The 18,567-nt window shown below is 43.2% G+C and overlaps 1 protein-coding gene across 12 annotated transcripts in view; it reads left to right on the top strand.

The window, feature by feature from the left end:
* The window catches only part of PIEZO2 (piezo type mechanosensitive ion channel component 2), a 418,970-nt gene that overhangs the window by 319,578 nt on the left and 80,825 nt on the right, over nucleotides 1–18,567 (top strand). For 8 of the 12 annotated variants that reach the window (XR_011420922.1, XR_011420921.1, XM_070220589.1 and 5 more), the window contains 5 exons: nucleotides 1,581–1,754; nucleotides 5,217–5,258; nucleotides 11,054–11,086; nucleotides 11,439–11,644; nucleotides 13,844–14,004. Coding sequence is in view for 10 of the 12 variants with exons in the window: in XM_070220589.1 (XP_070076690.1) it covers nucleotides 1,581–1,754; nucleotides 5,217–5,258; nucleotides 11,054–11,086; nucleotides 11,439–11,644; nucleotides 13,844–14,004 (616 nt within the window). In the remaining 2 variants the exon portion in view is untranslated. The remainder of the gene's footprint in view (nucleotides 1–1,580; nucleotides 1,755–5,216; nucleotides 5,259–11,053; nucleotides 11,087–11,438; nucleotides 11,645–13,843; nucleotides 14,005–18,567) is intronic. The other 4 variants (XM_070220593.1, XM_070220588.1, XM_023647471.2 and 1 more) reach the window with 2 other exon arrangements.

Below are 18,567 nucleotides of genomic sequence, written 5' to 3'. Positions count from 1 at the left end.
GGATGAGACCAATAAGAATCCTGCTTAATGTGCAAATAAATTAATTACAAATTGTGACAAGTCTGTGAAGGAAACAAACGACAGGCTGAAGTAGTGACCAGTGGGGGATACTAACTATAAATGGAGTGATCAGGGCAGGCTTCGCTGAGGAGGCGTCATTTAAACTCACCTGGAGGATAAGAAGGAGCTTGTCTTTAGAAAAGTGTGTGAGTTGGGAGCTGGGGTGCAGAAGAGCATCCCAGGCAAAGAGAACAGCAAATGCAAAGGCCCTAAGGCAGGGCAGAATTTGGCACATATGAAGGACTGAAGGAAGGCTGCCCTGCCGGGAGCAAGGGTCGGAGTGGAGAGGAGAGAAGAGATGGGAGTGTTCAGCCAGGCATCCGGGACATACATGGCTTGTAGGTAGTGGTGGTTGGTATTTAATTCTTGGTGAAGTTTTTAGAAGTCTTTAAAGAACCCTGGACTGGCTGAGAAAAAGTGATGTATGGGAAGGCAAGAGTAGAAACAAGACAATTAGCAAGCAATAGCAGTGGTCTTGTGAGAAATGATGGTGACTTCACCTCGAATAGGTGGCCATAGAGATGGATAGCAGCAGTGGACAGAGTCAAGAGATGTTTAGGAGGTTGAAGGCAACATGGATGAAAAGATGTGAAGGCAAAGAAAAAATCGAGAAAGACTTCCTGGTTTCGGAGTTGTGCACCGGGTCAGTGGTTATACCAGGGAAAACTAGCGTGGGGAGAAGGAGATGAAGAACAGCTTGGCTAAGGGAAATTGGGAAATCAAGAATAGTGTTTTGACAGGGCTGGCCCCGTGGCCGAGTGGTTAAGTTCGCGCACTCCGCTGCAGGCGGCTCAATGTTTCGTTGGTTCGAATCCTGGGCACGGACATGGCACTGCTCATCAAACCACGCTGAGGCGGCGTCCCACATGCCACAACTAGAAGGACCCACAACTAAGAATATACAACTATGTACCGGGGGGCTTTGGGGAGAAAAAGGAAAAAATAAAATCAAAAAAAATATATTGTTTTGAAAACACTAACATGTAATAACTGTGAAACAACCCATTTCCAGTGGACCTTGGGGTATGAGAGTCCACAGGAGAAGGCTGAGCTGTAAATGCACATTTGAGTCGTTGGCGTGGAGATGGTATATGAATGCACGGGACAAGGTGAGATGACCTAGGGAGAAAGTAAGCTAGAGGAGAGACTCAGCACAGAGTCCTGAGGATCTTTCAGCATCTGGAGTCCAATAGACAAGGAGGAGACAGTGACAGAAGAGGAAAACCAGGACAGTGTGGCGGCCTCCAGACCATGGTCCTTTCAGGAAGGACCAGAGGCAGAACTGAACAAAGATAGAGAACAGCCCCTGGATTTGGCAGTATCGAGGTCGTTACTGACCACTGTCAGAGCAGGTTGGCTGGATTGGTGGAAACCAAAGCCAAACTGCAGTGTATGGGAGAAAGGGGTGCAATAAACAGTGTGACCGACAAAAGTGAAAGACTGTCACATAATTCATAGTGGAGAGTGTGTCTTCATTGCCTAAGAAATGTTCTTGCTTGCCGTTTTGTCTTGTTTTACAGGCTTGAGGATCTTGGCTTAAAGCAGTTTACCGTGGCTGAACTATTCACTCGCATATTCATCCCAACCTCCTTTCTCCTGGTGTGCATTTTGCACCTTCACTATTTCCATGACCGGTTCCTGGAGCTCACAGACCTGAAGTCCATTCCCTGCAAGGAAGACAGCGCCATCTACAGGTGAGCGAGTGCCTGCAGCACATGCCTCTTGCTGTCAGAAGGCAGCCTTGATTCTCCACCTGCCCACGGTCACCTTGCCGGAAAGCCTATTGTCTAACTTAGAATTTCAACCTTGAACTTCCCATGAGTATCGACCTGTGAATGAAAAAAAAAGTGAGAAATAATTGTGAGGTATTTGATGGCACTTTCTGAAGCAACTGGTAGTGACTTATGACTGGTTAATAGAAAGTGATCTTGTCATCTGAGTAGTAGATGCAGGGCAACTCTGCAGACTCAGATACTTTAGAGCTGGCAATGTGTGTTTTGTGTCTAGGCTGGTTATGTGTTTTTAGAACATTTACAGAATCTGGCTAATTCAAAGGATGAGTTTTCTGTTGTGCTAACAACCAGTACAGAAGTCACTGTAAGTGAGAGCATACCAAAAAATGGTGGGCAGAATTTTCCCTTCCATTTTGGAAATGAAGAACCATAGCTAAAAGGCCAGAGTCTGCAATGTAATGCCCGGAATAACATTTGAGAAGAGAAAGTGAAGACAACATCAGCTCCCTGTTGTTGTCTTCTCATCAATAAGTATAAATTGTTTACAGGTAACAGACGAGCTCTCGCTCTCCCCGCCCGTGTGTGTGGAAACCACAGTGGATTATCGCACACCCCTCAGTGTGCTCCATCACAGGGAAATTACAAGCATTCTTCCACTGAATGTTAATAGTGATTTTCCTCTCTGCTTCATATTTAGCCTATGATTCAGTTCTTGGAAAAACACTTGTGAAGCAACTAAGGGAGCAAAGTGCTCTGTTAAAAGGAGTGCAGATGCCGCAGCTGAAAATCCCTCCTAGCTTTTTTGACTTCCCCTTAACGCTTTTTCAAGGGAAACAAAATGAGTACATCAAAAGAAGATGAAGTAGTATTTCATCGTGCACAGTTTGTGAAATACTAAATTTGCCATTTTCTGCTGTAGTAGGGGCAGGGAGTATGGATAATTCTAAAATACTTTTATTTGGTGATGAGAAACATTTTATAATCTTTATGTATTTATGTGTGACCGGCAGATTCATTTCCCTTGTCACATTTTGTTGAAGCTAAGATTACATTTCCTTTTCATTCTGGGTGTATTCTGGAGAACTGTAGCGTGTCCATGGCTCCCAACCAATAGAACCAAGAGGTATCAGCCAGTCATTACTTCTTATCCTATCTCGCCACCGTAAATATCAGGCTCAGCTAAAACCTATGTTCTCCCAACACCCCAGCAGGGAGAAGGGCACAGATGGGGTCAGTGGCTGCCTTCAGCGCTGATCAAACATTGGGAAAAGTAGTTATTAGAAGTTTGGGGACCCCCTAGGAGAGAAGATTCATAGGACTTGTCGGCAGGAGAAATAATCCTAACATTAAAAGGTACAAAAGCAATGCCTGCATAGAAAAGTGATAGTTGTCAATAATTTAAAAAATTATTATTTCATGGTTCTTTTGACATTGCTCATGATCCCTGTGGCTAAAACTAGTATTTGATATTTAACTCTGGCAATGTAATATGCGTTATTTAATTGCAAACCCTCATCAGTTTTTCAAAAAGTTATGTTCAATAACCAAAAAGACCTTTTAGTTGGCAGAGTAGATTTGTATGTTTGTGAAGAGAATGTAATTATTACTAATTGCTAATGGTGCCTTTTAAAAATTCTTTCTTCTAAATGCCTTTCTTCCCTTGCATCTTCATTTTCTTCTCATGAAAATTTCCCTTAGTATGTACGAGCTTTTCCTTGCCATTATTCTTATTATCGTATGTCTGAGTCTTCTGTCACACAATCACAAAGAGATATAGGTCACAATTTTTCCAGAAAAATAGAGATTTTTCAGAATAGTTCTGTAGAAGATAATACAGCTCAGCAAAGATTTTACCAGCCTAAAGAATCACAGTTTTTGAGACAGAAGATATGTGAAAACTGAATTTGTTCCACAGAGTCCCTTCTAAGTATATAGAAGATTGTGGAATTATGTGGGTTCCGGGGAAGGGCTGTAGCCTCCTGTCAAGGGGTTTCCTCCCTGTGTCCTCAGCCCCCACCCTCCCGCCAGGAGGGAGAGGAACGTGGAAAGGATCCGTGGCCATGGGAGGGCGTTGCTCGCCTTTCTCCCCCCGTGGCTTCACCCTCAGCACTCCCTGAACAGTTGATTTCCCCATCAAATTTAAAGGGTGAGGAGAGAGCGTAGGAATAGAAAACTACGCTCATGGCACATGGGATTTCATTTTCAGTTCTGTGAAAAAAAGTCTTTGGAACCTTAAGGAATTTGAAGGACTCACTCCAGTTTGGTATTTTGGGATTTCATGCGAGAGTTTAATATAAAGTGCCAACATTTTAACTTTGAACATATGATATATAGCCCATCTTTTTAGCGACCCTTCCTCATTGTCATATTTTCCTTACTAATAATGGCCGCCTCACAGGATTTTTTGTCTCTGGAGTCCTAAGGAATGACTACATTAAACTCAAAATGATGAAGAGAAAGAAACATTTTCTGAGTTGAGATTGACTGCCATCCTTTGCTCTCTCTGCTGCTCCCTCCTTAGTAGACGCTTGACAAACATTGGCCCACAAACTGGGAATAATCGAGGCATTGTATTCCTTCCATTGATTCCAGCTGTTGCTTCTGTAAATATCCAGCTGTTCTCCTGTTTTGTCCATTGTTTGTGTGCGTGTCCACATACGCAGTGTAGGGAAATGTCCACTCTGTTGGCGCAGAAGTGATTGTGTTTAGCCTTACAGAATTTATAAAGTTAACATTATGAAAAAGTTTTATGCTACACATAATAAGACACTATTATTATTTTTACGTAGGCATTCTCAGGAGTAGCATTTCACTTTTATATTGATAAAATATGTAACATTATAACATAATTATAATTATATAATATATACTTAATAATAATGATGTACTAAATATGCATTACTTATTTAAATATCCATCACTGCAATTTGTCCATAGTTTGTTTTAGAAAGTATTGTGATGCATACAGCAATAAAATGACTTTTTTTGCCTCAGTTTTAGAAAAGCTTAGAGAAAATATATTGAATATGGTTACTTAGTAGTAGTTTACTTTTTTAACTCTGGGAAAGGAGTAAGAATTCATCATTCACACTGTATTTTATTTGATAAATGTACTCTGAAAATTTAAACATTACAAATTTTTAATAAAGTATGTGAGATGGGGAGGGATGAGAAGAATGGAGAGACCTGTTATCTTCAAGCATTTTTCCTGAATATGTCTAATTTCATGTTGCTGCTGAATCTTGCTGCCTAGACTCTTCTTCAGTGCATGAAACGTGTCAATGAGGACCCACCTGATGACGTAAAGCTTACAAGACACGTCTACTTCATTCGTCTCTGTCTAACAATCTCTTCTTTCTCTCTCCAACCTGTCTGCCCGTTGCCACCGCATGCAACCTTGTGCTTCCATCTCTCACCTCATAGCCATGCCAAAGTCAATGGGCGCGTGTATCTAATAATAAATAGGTGGGTACTTCAATGTTTTCTCTCTTGTTTTTGTTAAAAATGGTCTCTTGGTGTGTTAAACACTTTACTGTTTTGTAAATGAAAAATTCTGACATCAGATAGTGGATGACGGTCTTCAGCTATGCTCATAAATGTATTCTGCAAACCAAACCATTTGGTGTTCATACTGGATGGTCCCGCCAAGTGGATTCGGAGGTTGCCAAGGGTCTTCAGCTGGTGCTCAGCCTTTGGTCTTGGTTCAAACATATGCCCCATTAATTTCATTCTTGGCTAGAATTAGTTCAAGGCTTGCCTGAGAGCTCATCTCCCTCTTGAACACCTAATTGAGAGCTCAGCTCAAGAACCACCTCCTCCACAAGCCTGCCCATAATTGCCAACTTCCCGCCAGCAGTCATCTGTCCTTCCTCTGAATTCCCATAGCACTTTATCATCGCTGCCTCCTGACATTTGCCTTCCAGCCCTCAATCTGCCTGCTTGTCTTATCTCCCTTGTCAGAGGCATCAGCTCCTCGGGCCTGGAGTCCCTGTATAATTCATCAGTGTGACCCCATATCACTTACCTCAGGGCCTTACCCATTCGTGGACCCTCAGTAGATATTTCCTGAATGAAGTGATGATAGTCACAACAATATATGGTTAAAAGAAAATTAAAACGTCAATTTCTTCAAATATACCTCTACTTGAAAAGTCAACATATCGAAGAAGGATATTTTGGATCACCAGATTTCACTATATATTTGCTTACCGCAAAAGCTGCAAAGATAGGCACTGAGAGCTTAGATGCATGTCGCCTGGCTGGGGAGATAAAACATGTGAATGACCACACATAATAAAGAGTAAGCTTTGATAGTGTTGTGTGTAGAGTTATCCTCAAGCGCTCTAAGAGTACAGAGAAAAGATCCTTTGGGATCTAATTCGCTAAATCTATTCTTCCTTTATTAATCAGGTGAATTAAAATACCGACTCCTATAACTTCTTGTCTTTAGTAATAAAGCCAATAATTTAGGTAATAGAAACGTATTTTGCAACAAATTCAATTAACAAAATAATCTTTGAAGGATTTGTTGGTTTTCTATTCCATTATTCTTATTCCAGTAGGGTTAAGTAAAATCCTAAGGCCGACAACCAAATAGCAAATCAGGAGGCAAGACTTCTAGAAGGAAGTGTGAAAAATTGGTGCAACACTGTGCAAATCGCTGAAGAGGGAGCTTCTCTCTCTCCCTCTCTCTGTCTCTCTTTTCCTCTCTCTCTCTATGCTTCTTATAAAGTGTTTGCCATTTGCTTTATGAAGAGATGGCTGGGACACCGGAGAGGGCAGGAGTTGCTTTGATGGGCTCCAATGGTAGAGGCTGATACAAATTTTGGTCTCGATTGTCCCAGACTTCTCTCTTGAAAGAAAGCCTATGCCTGTTCACCCAAGTCACAAGGCCAGTAAATTCACTCAGGATTTCTTAGAATGATCAAGATTTAAAGTCATCTCAAACTGAAAGCATTCTACCATTAGTATTGTCTTCTTTCCAGTAGAATCTCTCATTTTTGCCTGAAAGTTAACATGCTAAGAAGGGCCAGAGCTAGGCCCCAGGGAAAATGTTACCCAACAAACTCATCCCTCGCTTGACAACATGTGCTTCTGAAAGGCTGTATGTAAAGTGTGTCCAATTTTTAATAGGATCTTCTCTTGATTAGAACGATAGGCTGAATCCTTTTGTTACGTAACTAAGCTTTCTTTGTCCCATAATTTATTTCTTTATGCTCAGTATTGTTTCATAGGGAGAATAATGTATTTGTAAATGTGAGTTCTGGATGAAGGAGAGGACATGCCTACATTCAGCTTCTGAGTTGATTAAAATTTAGACACGACCTTACAGGCGTGAGGTCGGGGGCGGTGTTGAGGATGGTGGTGACTGATAAAATTTGATGAGGTGAATAACTGTGGGGAAGTTCCACACCCCATCACACCCAATCCTCCCTAGTAGATTTTTTATAGGAATTACTACCACTCACATTTAAGATGTGCTATTCAATTTACGAACGAATTGCTCATCAGAGAATGCAGTCTTCTAAAAGTCTTCTAAAAGTGCTTATCAGTTCTAGAAAATAATCTTAAACAGTGTAAATATTCTACTTTAAATGTTACTTATGAACCCTACAAATTTGAAAAACATCTCCTTTTTTTCTAATAGTCTAACGAATGGATAAGTGCAGTTTATATTACCACGTAATCCAAATTAGAATAGTTATGAATAAATGGTATTTAGACTAAGGAGATTTTACAATTGTACAATTTCCATTTTCTTTAATGGAAATTAGCTTAATATGTGGCTTTTCAAAGTCAAATTCTAGTACAGAATTAAACCTCTTCAACTCTCAATGTAACATAATTTGTTTCTTCTGTTTCAAATAAGAAGGCCTCTCCAGTGCATAGAAGTCACAAACATTCGGTGAATCATAGTGTATACCAAGCACAATGCTTCCTTTTGCAAGGGGAATGAGTGGAGTAAGACTGGATTTCTGCCCTGAAGGGGAGAGTGCCCAGGGCAATAATTAGAATGAAATTGTACAGAAATTCACATATAGAGAACTGTACAAAGCCCTGGCAGCATGAAGGAAGGAGTGGGCGGATAAACAAACCGAAGAATGTTATCTGCTTTGTTACGATGCAGCAGGAGAGGGCCGTTTTGTTTAAGAAGGAGTGAGAGCCTGGGTCATAGGAAACGAAGTTACAGGGATGGTTAGAGAAAATGCAAAGAGAAGAAAATTAACTCCCGGAGGGAAAGGCTTCCAAAAAAGTGGGATTTGGAGGGGGCCCTGGGGGCTTGTGCTCTGAGAATCCAGTTTGTCACCAGGTCTGTTTGGAGTCCCAAAATAAACCCCTTCATAAGATGATTAGATAATTTGCACATGATGGTCACTCAAGAATTACAAGTATTATAAATTGCATAGCCTGAAGTTTCAGGGGACCCTTTTTTTTTTACTAGAATGTGGTTTTTCATTTAGTTTTTGCAAAATCGGGATCCCTTTTTTGAAATTTGCTAGAGGAAAGAAGCTAAATGAAGGTACCCAGGCTCTCCTGGAGAACTGGCACAGTTTTTTGTTAGAGCAAACTGGAGGCTGGTTCCGCCAGTGAAGTCTGCATCGCAGCCAGCCCGCCTCTGCAGCAGGCACCCGCTCAGAGAAGGCAGTGGGGGGACTGATCTGCAGGCAGCAGAGTGCTTAGAACGTTGAGAGTATTGGAGATAGATTCTCAAGGAAGAAACCTTCGCTCTTTTTCTTCTGAATGGTCATTTCAGTACTCAAGTTCTGCTACAGAATGTGCTGATGACAGAATTATGCTCCAAGTGGAGCGCCTTGTTGCTGCGTGCCCCTTGCAAGGCAGGTTTCCAATTCCTCTTCTTCATTAGCATGGATTTATGGCACGTTGATCCACACAGTCTATGGAAATCTGCCATTAGCGGAGGGCTCCTTACTCTAAGAATATTCCTGTGTACCTTATAATCACTGTGGGACGTGCTTAACAGAAATCACCTGAATTTTCACAACATCCTATGAAATGGGCATTGTTATTCCATTTTACAGATCAGCAAACTGAGACTTAAAAGACAGGGTGAGGAGTTTTGCCAAGTCACCAAGGGAGTAAGTTATCTAGTTGAGGCTTGACTCTAAGTCTTTCTGATTCCAAAGAGCATGCTTTTAACATTATTCTGTATTGCCTCCAAAAAAATGCTATGATAAAAATGAAAGGATTCGCACGTGTCTTTTTCAAATAGTATACTCCAATCATGCATTGAAAATATTTTTGTCTATACACATTTTATGCCTGCAGATTTTCTCAGTGAAATTTCTCAGAGAGTTAACAAACTCCTGGATTAGTAAATGACACCCTGATACGTGTTTTCCCTTTTTTCTTTGTTGTCATCCATTGGAAGCTCGTGAGGTTAGACTGCTCCAGAGGGCATGCACCCAGCTGTTACATGCCCTGCTCCCCCATAAGGATTATGTCAGAGGGCAACGAGCAGTGTCAGACACAGCGACTCGCTTCTCTTCTCTGTCAGCATCATCAAGTCCCAGATCTCTTGTGGACTGTTACAAGCTTCCAAAAGTAGAGCTTCTGCACATACTTCCAAAAGGCCTCCTCTGGAGTTTTTCTTTGATGCCTTATGCCGTGACCTCCCCTCCGTATGCCCTGGCTGTATCCCCTGGCACTGGGGGCCTCCTTGCTTGAGGACTTTTTGTTGTGTAGCCATAGTGGCAGCTGCAGAAAGAGCCACTTCTCTGTAAGTTTCCCTCCATAAATAACACTAATTATTGGAAAGCTATTTTCTTGTCAATGTGAAGTCGTGGCAGTGTTGAGGTAGACATTAGAAATGCACTCTGAGATGGTCATACTTCCACACTAAAAACTACCAAATTCCTGGCACAATGAAAAGTGTCTTCTCACTTATAGCACGCAATCCCCTGGCAGTGCTGAGGAGAACACATAAATACTGACAGCCGTGTGACACCTGACTGCCTTTGCACTCAGTACCATGTAATGTGTGGTGTCCTGACGAAGCAGGTGCAGCAGATGTGGGCCCCGAGGTGTGGCGTGCAGTGCTGTCTATAAGATGGGGCATTGCAGCTTCAAGCCTGCGGCACTTGCCCAGAGACGGGAGGGTGAATGGACCAACTTTAGAAAATGAGAAAGTAGTAGGTCAGCATAATTCCTTCCACCAATGTTGAACCATCCTGGGAACATTCTTTCTTCATTCAATCAGCAATTTGTTTCTGGCATTCTATAATTTACCTACTTGACACCCTGTTAAAAGGAATTTGTTTTGAATGACAATGTCTCTAAAAGTTTAAGGACGATACAAATTCGTTAAGCAGTTAGCCAACCTCATAGGTATGTCTCAAATATAAAGCCAATGATTTGCAAGGAAGCTTAGATTTTTATCTAGATGAACTTCCTCATTTTATAGAAAATTAATTCCAGAAAGGTTAAATAATTTACTCAGAGCCCATAATTATGTAGAAAGAATAACATTATTAACTGTCCATCCTGCTATAAGCAGGCTGAAATGTGTAGATGAATTATTGCAAACGGAGAAGACCACATGTGTTTCCAGTAGACCTTTTCCTAATATCCACTTTATTGCCCACGGATGTTCCTTCAAACATTTGTTTGGCTGTGAATGCAAAGGTACGATTTTAGAAATTCGGGAGAAAGGTCGTACTTGTTCTTGTCCACTCTGAAACGGGCTGTAACTCTCTGGTTGCGTCCCCTCCCTCGGCCTCGCCCACACCATTCTCTCCTGACGACTGGTCCGGCGGTTCACAGCGGTGCCCACGGACAGGGCTGGCACGCTGACTTCTTCCCCTGAAGGCGTTCGGCTTCCCCTGCATATGCTTTAGATGGCGGCAGAGAGGGATGAGTCTAGGCAAAGGTTGACTGAAACACACATTAGTTAAGAATTTAAATAAAAACCTATTTAAAATGTGGATGACTTGATTCTTGTGGGGTAGTTTGCTGCATAACTAAAAGAAGCATGACATAATTTGCCTCAGTAGTCTATGTGTCCTCTCCTTTACAACCTGCAATCCTGTCCACTCTCAAATCAGCTGCCAAGCCTAGGTCCCCAGCAGAAGCACGCTGTTGACGCCCTGCTGGAATGCGTTTGGCATTAGGACTTCCTGCAGCCGGCCTACAGGAATGCACTAGTGGATGATGTGTAGCATGATGTGTGATCTCTGACATTCCTTATAATTCTTCTGTTCTCATCTCCTTTTTTTCCTCTCTATTTCAATTACTTTGAGCAGCATCAAGAAAAAATTACCAATCCACCAAAATGAGTAAGTCCCCCTGTGAAGCCATGAAATGCTTGCTCTACATGGTGCCATTTCATGCTTCTGCATCCTAAACTCTGGCCATTTTCTCCTCTGGGAAAAATGTCAAGTTTAGGTGTCGATAGCTCTCATTACTGACTAATCACTAGCATATGAATTGGAAAAGCTAACAAAACCTGAGTTGACAGTTTGTTTATAGAAAGAGCTTTAAAAAAAAGTGACAAGACGCTAACAACCCCACATTGCAAGGCCTGCGTACATGCACTGATTCTCATTTCCGTTTACCCCCCTTTTCCTTGCCCCTCACTCACGTCTCTCCTGGCCCCTTCCCGTTCTGACTCGGCTGCTCTGCCAACAGACTGGCGCACCCTGAGGGAAGCCTGCCGGACCTCACCATGATGAACCTGACCGCCAGCCTGCAGGCGCCGGAGATGGGGAAGCCGGCAGAGCCTGGTGCGGAGAAGCTGGAGGGGTGCCCTGAGAAAGCCGAGAAGGCTGAGCTTGGGAAAGACAGTGAGGAGGAGGAGGAGGAGGAAGAGGAAGAGGAGGAGGCAGGGACGTCAGGTAATCTGCTCACTACCAGAAAATGCTGGGCTGAGACTGAGCGAATGCAACACTGACTTACTCCAAATGGATATATATTTGACCAAGTTGTGAAATAAAAATTGGGGTGTGTTTTATTTATTTCGGTTGCTGGAGTCATAACACTCCTGTTCCAACAATTTTCTTTTACTTCTGACTTAGAAGAAGAGAGCAGATGGCTGGTTATAACTATGGATCCACCAGTGGTGATCCTGGCGAGATGCCGGAGGGCTGGCAGTTACCCAATACCCAGTCAGAAAGCTGAGGCCGGGCAGAGCAGAAACAGGCAGCTGTGTAGAATTTCTGAAAGTTCTAGACGTGGCCTTTTCAAACACATCCTTGAAGAAATCATTCTGAGGCTTTCCAGGAAACTGATCATTAAGAATATATTTCTAGTTCTGTTCTTGTGTTTTAGGACATAGGAACCAGAGGAGAAAATGAGCAATTGGATAATGATCATTTCTAGCCAACTCCTAGAGATTTTTTGTTGTAATTGTTATTTTAGGTTTTCCCCTCTTTGTTCTTTAGGCTCTTCTTTCCTATCTTTATTCACAGGCTTGAAATTAATGTTTTAAGAGGGCCTGATGAGAATTAGATGTCCTCGGTGATCAGGACACATTATCTGACAGAGAGTATAAAAGGTGAAGAGTTTCATCTGTTTGGCAATTCCCAGAAAGTCGGGGAGGAACCAGAGAGCATGGCCTTTGGGGGCGTTGTCCTGGGGCTGCCACAGTGAGAGGCTGTGCTTGTCTTTGCTGGTGCTCTGTGCTTTACAAAGTGGACAATAAAAGAGCAGCGTGAGGTGGAAGATCCCTGCCAAAGGCAAGCTCCCCAAAGCTGGCCTCCTTTGCCATCATTTCAGAAGACCTCAGGAGAGGCCCAGAAGTGCTCTCTCCGTGTCTGAGCATCATGGTTCCTCAGTGAGATGGGAGAACCCAGCTCTGCAGGACTGAGGACTCAGGCCTGGGACTTTGCTACACTCCTTGAAGACAGGTTTGGAGCTGTACTAATAGGATCTCATGGAAAACTGGACTGCACCTTCTCCTTGCACTCCCTCTTGTACCTGCCACCCACACCTCCAAAGTGTGCTCAGTTATGAACTGAATCTTTGTACAGATATCTGAGCCATTTTGTAAATAAGCATTTTTCACAATAACTAAAACCTTACTTAAACTTTCAGAACCAAGCACAGTGACTGTTCCAACCACCCAGCCATGTAAAGAAGCTACTGAGAGACACTGGGGTCCTATCTGCCTGGGCTTCTGAGCCTTTGTTGACAGATGTGGTGATGTGCTGATTCCACAAAACAGCCCTCTCATGACTGTCCTTCAGATTAACCAGGACGGTCCTTCCAGACAGAAGCATGAGGCTAGTCTACAAAATAAGACTCCCTAGCACAAGGGGGGAAGAAGAAAATTATTAACTCAATTAAAAGTTATGATTAAGAGGCAGCCCTGATGGCCTAGTAGTTAAAGTTCCACGCTCACTGGTTCAGCGGCCCTGGTTCGCTTCCTGGGTGTGGAACCACACCACCCATCTGTCAGGAGCCACGCTGTGGTGGCAGCTCACACAGTAGAACTAGAACAACTTACAACTAGGACACACAACCATGCACTGGAGCTTTGGGGAGGAAAAAAAGAGTTATGATTAAAATGAGTGTGATCATATTTCGTGAACTGAGACAAGTCGTTCAGATCCTCAGTGTTCATTTTCAGTTGCAACAAGGAGCCAGCCCTTCCTGCCTGGCTTGCTCTTCCAAGGTGACTGGTGAGCTTGATCCTCCCCCTAGTTAAAGAAAACTGACACTTCTGCAAGCACTGTTTTGGCAAGAAAAATGTCATTTAGAGGGAGCTCAGTTACTTAATCTTCTCAGGAAATTAGGGCAGTATAGCTCAGCCTTCAGAGTAAATAAGATCAAAATTATTCTTCACACTAATTTAATTAAAAGGTGGATAAAAGTAACCTTGTTCCTCAGAGTCTGAGTGTGTGATGTCCAAGTCATCATCATGCTGTGGGCTTCTTAGACTCCCCTGCCTCCAAATGTTGGTATTCTTAGAATTCATCCACTACTGTTATTTTGCAGCATCTCATTCCAATCCAAATGCTATGAGATATGCTTTAAATAATAATAATTAAAAAAAACACCTTTTGATGCTCTTTGGTGAATTTCCTATTTTGCAGATTTAAGGAACAAATGGCACCTGGTGATTGACCGCCTTACTGTGCTCTTCTTAAAATTCCTGGAGTATTTTCACAAGCTGCAGGTGTTCATGTGGTGGATTTTGGAGTTGCATATCATCAAAATCGTTTCATCATACATTATCTGGGTTTCTGTGAAAGAGGCAAGTGCACGTTTGCTGTATCATCAGGCCAAACAGAGCCACAGTAGGTCATCATTTTCCTTTTCCCACTGTCCATGTTTTTTTTTTAAATGTAATTCCCATTACATTAGAACACCCAGGTCCTAGGATAGGTGCATACACTTTGTCATACAGAAAACCAAAGGGCGGGTGTCCTGAGAAGAGGGGAGCATAGTGGAGAAGGGGGCTCCTGGCTCGCTTGCTGACTGGCTTGGTCACAGTGCACGGGTTCTTTCTTTTCATCCAGCCTTTATTGAAGTGCGTGAGAGCAGGTGCCGGTCTGACTGCACATGGGAGTCTGTCTCCGCAAATTCTTCTGAGGAAATCAGTAACATTCCAGTGTGTGTTACCAAGGAAACTCAGGTTCCAAAATTTAGGAAAATCTTTAGTGGAGCTCACTCTGTTTATTACTGGTTTTTTTCAGACAAGACACACAGTCTTTCAACATTGTAATTGCACTTCTGCTTTCTCATCTGGAAAGAGGAGAGTCATCATTCAGCCAGTAATTATTTGATGTTTACTGTGGAGAGATTAGCGTTCTTTCAATTTATCAGCAAATAATTTTCACATACTTCTAATGTCCCTGGACTATTTTTGAGTTGGTGACAATTCAGAGAGTCTGTGCCCACTAAAAATTAAGTCAGGGAACCACTGCCAATAATTTTCAAAAAGTTAAATAACAACATAATGTTACAACTATAATACTATAAACCCCAAAAGTTTCACAAGTAGGTAACTAAGGGATAAACCTTAATTTAAATGCTCCAGTCTAAACCGGAGCTTTCTCCCATTTCGTACAAATCATCTGAAATGGATGGGAGACCATTGCCAGGTGGGAACAAAGCAGAAACCACTCTCCCTGTGGGACTGGTGGCAGAAAATGACATATGCTCCACTGTTAAGTAACCACGTCCATACCTTAATTAGAACTGCAATCTAGCCTAATATGTATATTAGTTGAAAACGAAAGAGCGTAAGCATTTTAACTGTACAGGAGAACTGACCAATTCGGACAGAATCTGAGGGTCAGAATATTAAGGAGCAATGAAATTAAGATTAAGAACAAGAGAAGGCATTTGGCTAAAAATGAGCAAATGCCGTTTGTAAATTAACCAAATCTGAGGTCCAGATGACTTGTGATGGCATGAGAAGTTGTGTTGCAGAGTTGTGGAGGCGTATTGAGACAATTTGATGATGGGAGTGTTAAATGAAAGAGAAATGAGTGCTATTAGGGCACAGAAAGTCCACTCTCAGTGATCCATCCTAAAGAGTTCAGAAAGACAAAGAGGTGTTCAGTGACACCACTCTCTTACAAATCCTAAACAAAAGGCAGACATAGTTTTTTAAAAATCATCTTTAATGAGCCTCGAGCATATCTTGTTAATAGGCTGTCAAGACAGTAAAGTCTCATGACCTATTCATCCTATTACACTATTAGAAAAATGGCTTTTGATCGCATATGAGCAATTCCTTCTCTATGATCCACACGTTGTGCAGACTTCTGGAATTTTCATTCCTAATTCCAACTCTCTCCTCTATAACTTTAAAGCATGTCAGAGACTCATGAATCAGAGCAATTGTGCTCCTGCTGCTACTTGCATCTGCCGGAATCCCATTGTTGTATGATGGTTTCACCCCCACGTGTATCCCCCGAGTTCCATATGATGTCATCCCACGCACCGAAAAGGTTTCCTCACCCAAGTGGGAGTTACTGCAGGATCCTCGGATCCTGTCACCACTGAGGTCTCTCCCCTCCCTACACTGACTTTGGACTCTGGACTCCAGTCAACATGTTCACAGCTAATTCTTATTAACGTCCTTGGAGCACTGAGTGATCGGAACATGCGGGGCGTAATTATAAAAACAACTTTATTTCAGGTCTCTACTGTCGCTGTAAAATGTATTCCAGAGGGAAACTTTTCTCCATGCTCCGGAGTGCAAAACACTTTCTTATCATTCCTAGGACATGGAAAGTCCTCTAGTTACCTTAAATAGCAAGCAAAAGCTCACTTCATTAATTAAAATTGTCCAGCCACAGGAAAGAATCAAAACTCTGCTCTCTTACCCAGCTAGAACCATGTCCTCTTCTGGCTGCTTCTTTCTTTCTCCCATTTCTCTCCCTTCCCTGCCTCCCCTGCTCCAGTGAACTAACGTCTGTTACCAGACTCCCGGCGAGTGGGCCAGGTGAGAATGGGGGATATTCTGATTTGACTTTTGCTATCATAGGATGGCCTCACACTCTGGTCTGGCAGCCGATTAAACCTACCTTTGTCTCATGGAGGCTCCTCTTCAGGGGCCCCAGCAGCACCTCTGGGGCTGTGACCCATCAGGCAGCCCTGGGTTCCCAGCGTCCGCTCCTCCTGGACCCTTTCTGGTGAAGCCCCATCATCCTGGCAGGCAGTCCCCTTGAGCAGTACTCAGAAGAGCTTCTGAGGCTCTCTGCCTCCCACATCAGGTCCAAGGGCAACATTTACACAGCCTCTGTCCTACTGGAGCTCCTGGATCCCAGTGAAGCCGCCCACTGTGTTCTGCCACCACAGCGGCCGATGTCTCCTTGCCAGCTGGATTTTCTGGGTAGAAGTTGCACACCAGTACACAAACTCTGTGCCCAAACTCCAGGATGCACACGCTGAGATCTCTGAGTGGTCCTGCTTGAAGCTCCTCACTTGGGGCTTTGGGTGGAGAATGTCGCATCCCTTTCTCCCCACCCCATTGTCTTGTGGTGGGGATAGACAGAAGCACCTCTCTATGAAGAAATCACTTCGCGCTCCCTCCTGTCATCCTCACTGTCTTGACTCATTTGTATCCTCCTGGAGGACTTTAAAGACCCCTAAATGGTTTCTGATGAACTGTTTTGAACTTTCCACATGGGTGGCTAGCACCTCGTTGTGGAAGCTTCTGTCTCCGTCTCTTCTAACCTGGTGCCTCACGGCACTTCGATTTGACCCCTTTGTCTACCCAGTACAGCAGGGGAAGAGAGACAAGCACTGACTCTTGTGTTTGGTTCCTGGAAGGAGCCATATGCCAATCCAGCGTGTAATGTGTCTGAATTTTATCTGATTGTAACAAAGGCGCACGTGCCGCCGTTCGCATCAGGGTGCCTGTGTTGCACAGTTCCGGGGACACTGTTCACCCATGACCAGCAGCCCCCAAGGTTGTGCACCTCTCAGCTGCTGATTTATACCTGCAGGGGCCTCTGTGCTTTGGAGGCTTGACTCATCCCCAGCTGGAGAAGCCTGTCAGCAAGGGCAGGTGCTACATATATTTGCCATTAATAGCTTCTTAATTTTGATTAACACAAGAAATATCCTTTCTCAAAAATTGCTGATCAATAAAGGGCAAAATGAGAACAAAGTAATATCCGCAGTTAAATCTTCAAGAGGTGTGGCCACCTGCTTTGGGTTCAAACCATCCCCATCCAAGGCCCTCAGGAAGGGTGCTTGTTTTCACAAACATTCAGGGTGATTTCTTCCGAAAATATTAAACCTTTCAAAGTTATCGTCCTGGGCATCTGAGGAAGAGGAGCCTACTGGGGAAGAATTTGTCACAGAAACCTTTCTCTTATGTCAGCATGTGTTACTCAGAGCAACGCCACTTTGGAATGACCTAGATTTAAAAGTATATGTAACATTCTCTTCTCCTTTTTTATATGCAGCTATGTTTCTAATTTCAAAAGCTTCCTAGAGAGCTCTGTGAGATCACGTTATTCCTTGAGGAAGGAGGTCATGCCTCATTTCTTTCAGTATCCTCAGAAACTCCCAGAGGGCTGGCCAATTGTGGAAGCCCAATAAATACTTACTGACTGAGGGAAGGAAGTAAACAGAAGAACTCTGCGAGCTTGAGATTTCTCCTAGAAATCAGTTGCTGTTTCATTATTATTACAACTTTCTCTCTCGCTGAGCATTCATTTAGCCTTTATCATGTACTTGCCATAAATTACAGTCAACTGAATGCTTCCACTGTGCTTGGTGCCAGCGTGAGAGCATGACAGACACAGGTCCTGTCTCAGCTCGCAGTCTGATGGCCATGGCTGGTAAATAAAAGCAAAAGACACTTGAAGAGCTGGGTTAGAGGTGTCCCCAGGAAGCTCTGGGTGCACAAGGAGGGGGCACTCCTGTGAGTGGTTGCACTGGGTGGGTGAGCATTGAAGCTGTGGGTGCTCTGAGGGAGAGAGGGAGGCCGGGGAGCCACAGTGCCCAGAGGCTCCTCTCTTAAGATAGTAACCTCAAGAATAATAAGAATCACCTGGTCACTTGTTATATACGTGGACGACCAGGTATTTCCCTAGAAATCCCCAAACATCAGGTATTGGTTGGGGCCCAGGTATTTGTCTCTTTGATTTTCATGTGCATTCCACAAGATTTCTGTCGTCAGTGAAATGATGAGACCCTCATGAGCCATGTTTGCATGGAACGAAGTGTCACACTTGTCTGAGTGCCAGTTTTCCTATTTGTAGAATGATGAAAGTAAGAATGCCCACTTCACGGAGGTTTTTCAGTCCTTATCTTACTTGAGTCTCTCCGACGTTGGATGTCGGTGATGTGA

This window comes from Equus caballus, chromosome 8, assembly GCF_041296265.1.
Source record: "Equus caballus isolate H_3958 breed thoroughbred chromosome 8, TB-T2T, whole genome shotgun sequence".
Classification (NCBI taxonomy): domain Eukaryota; kingdom Metazoa; phylum Chordata; class Mammalia; order Perissodactyla; family Equidae; genus Equus; species Equus caballus.
The sequence above is the reverse complement of the archived record's forward strand: the minus strand, read 5'-3'. Positions and strand labels throughout refer to the sequence as shown.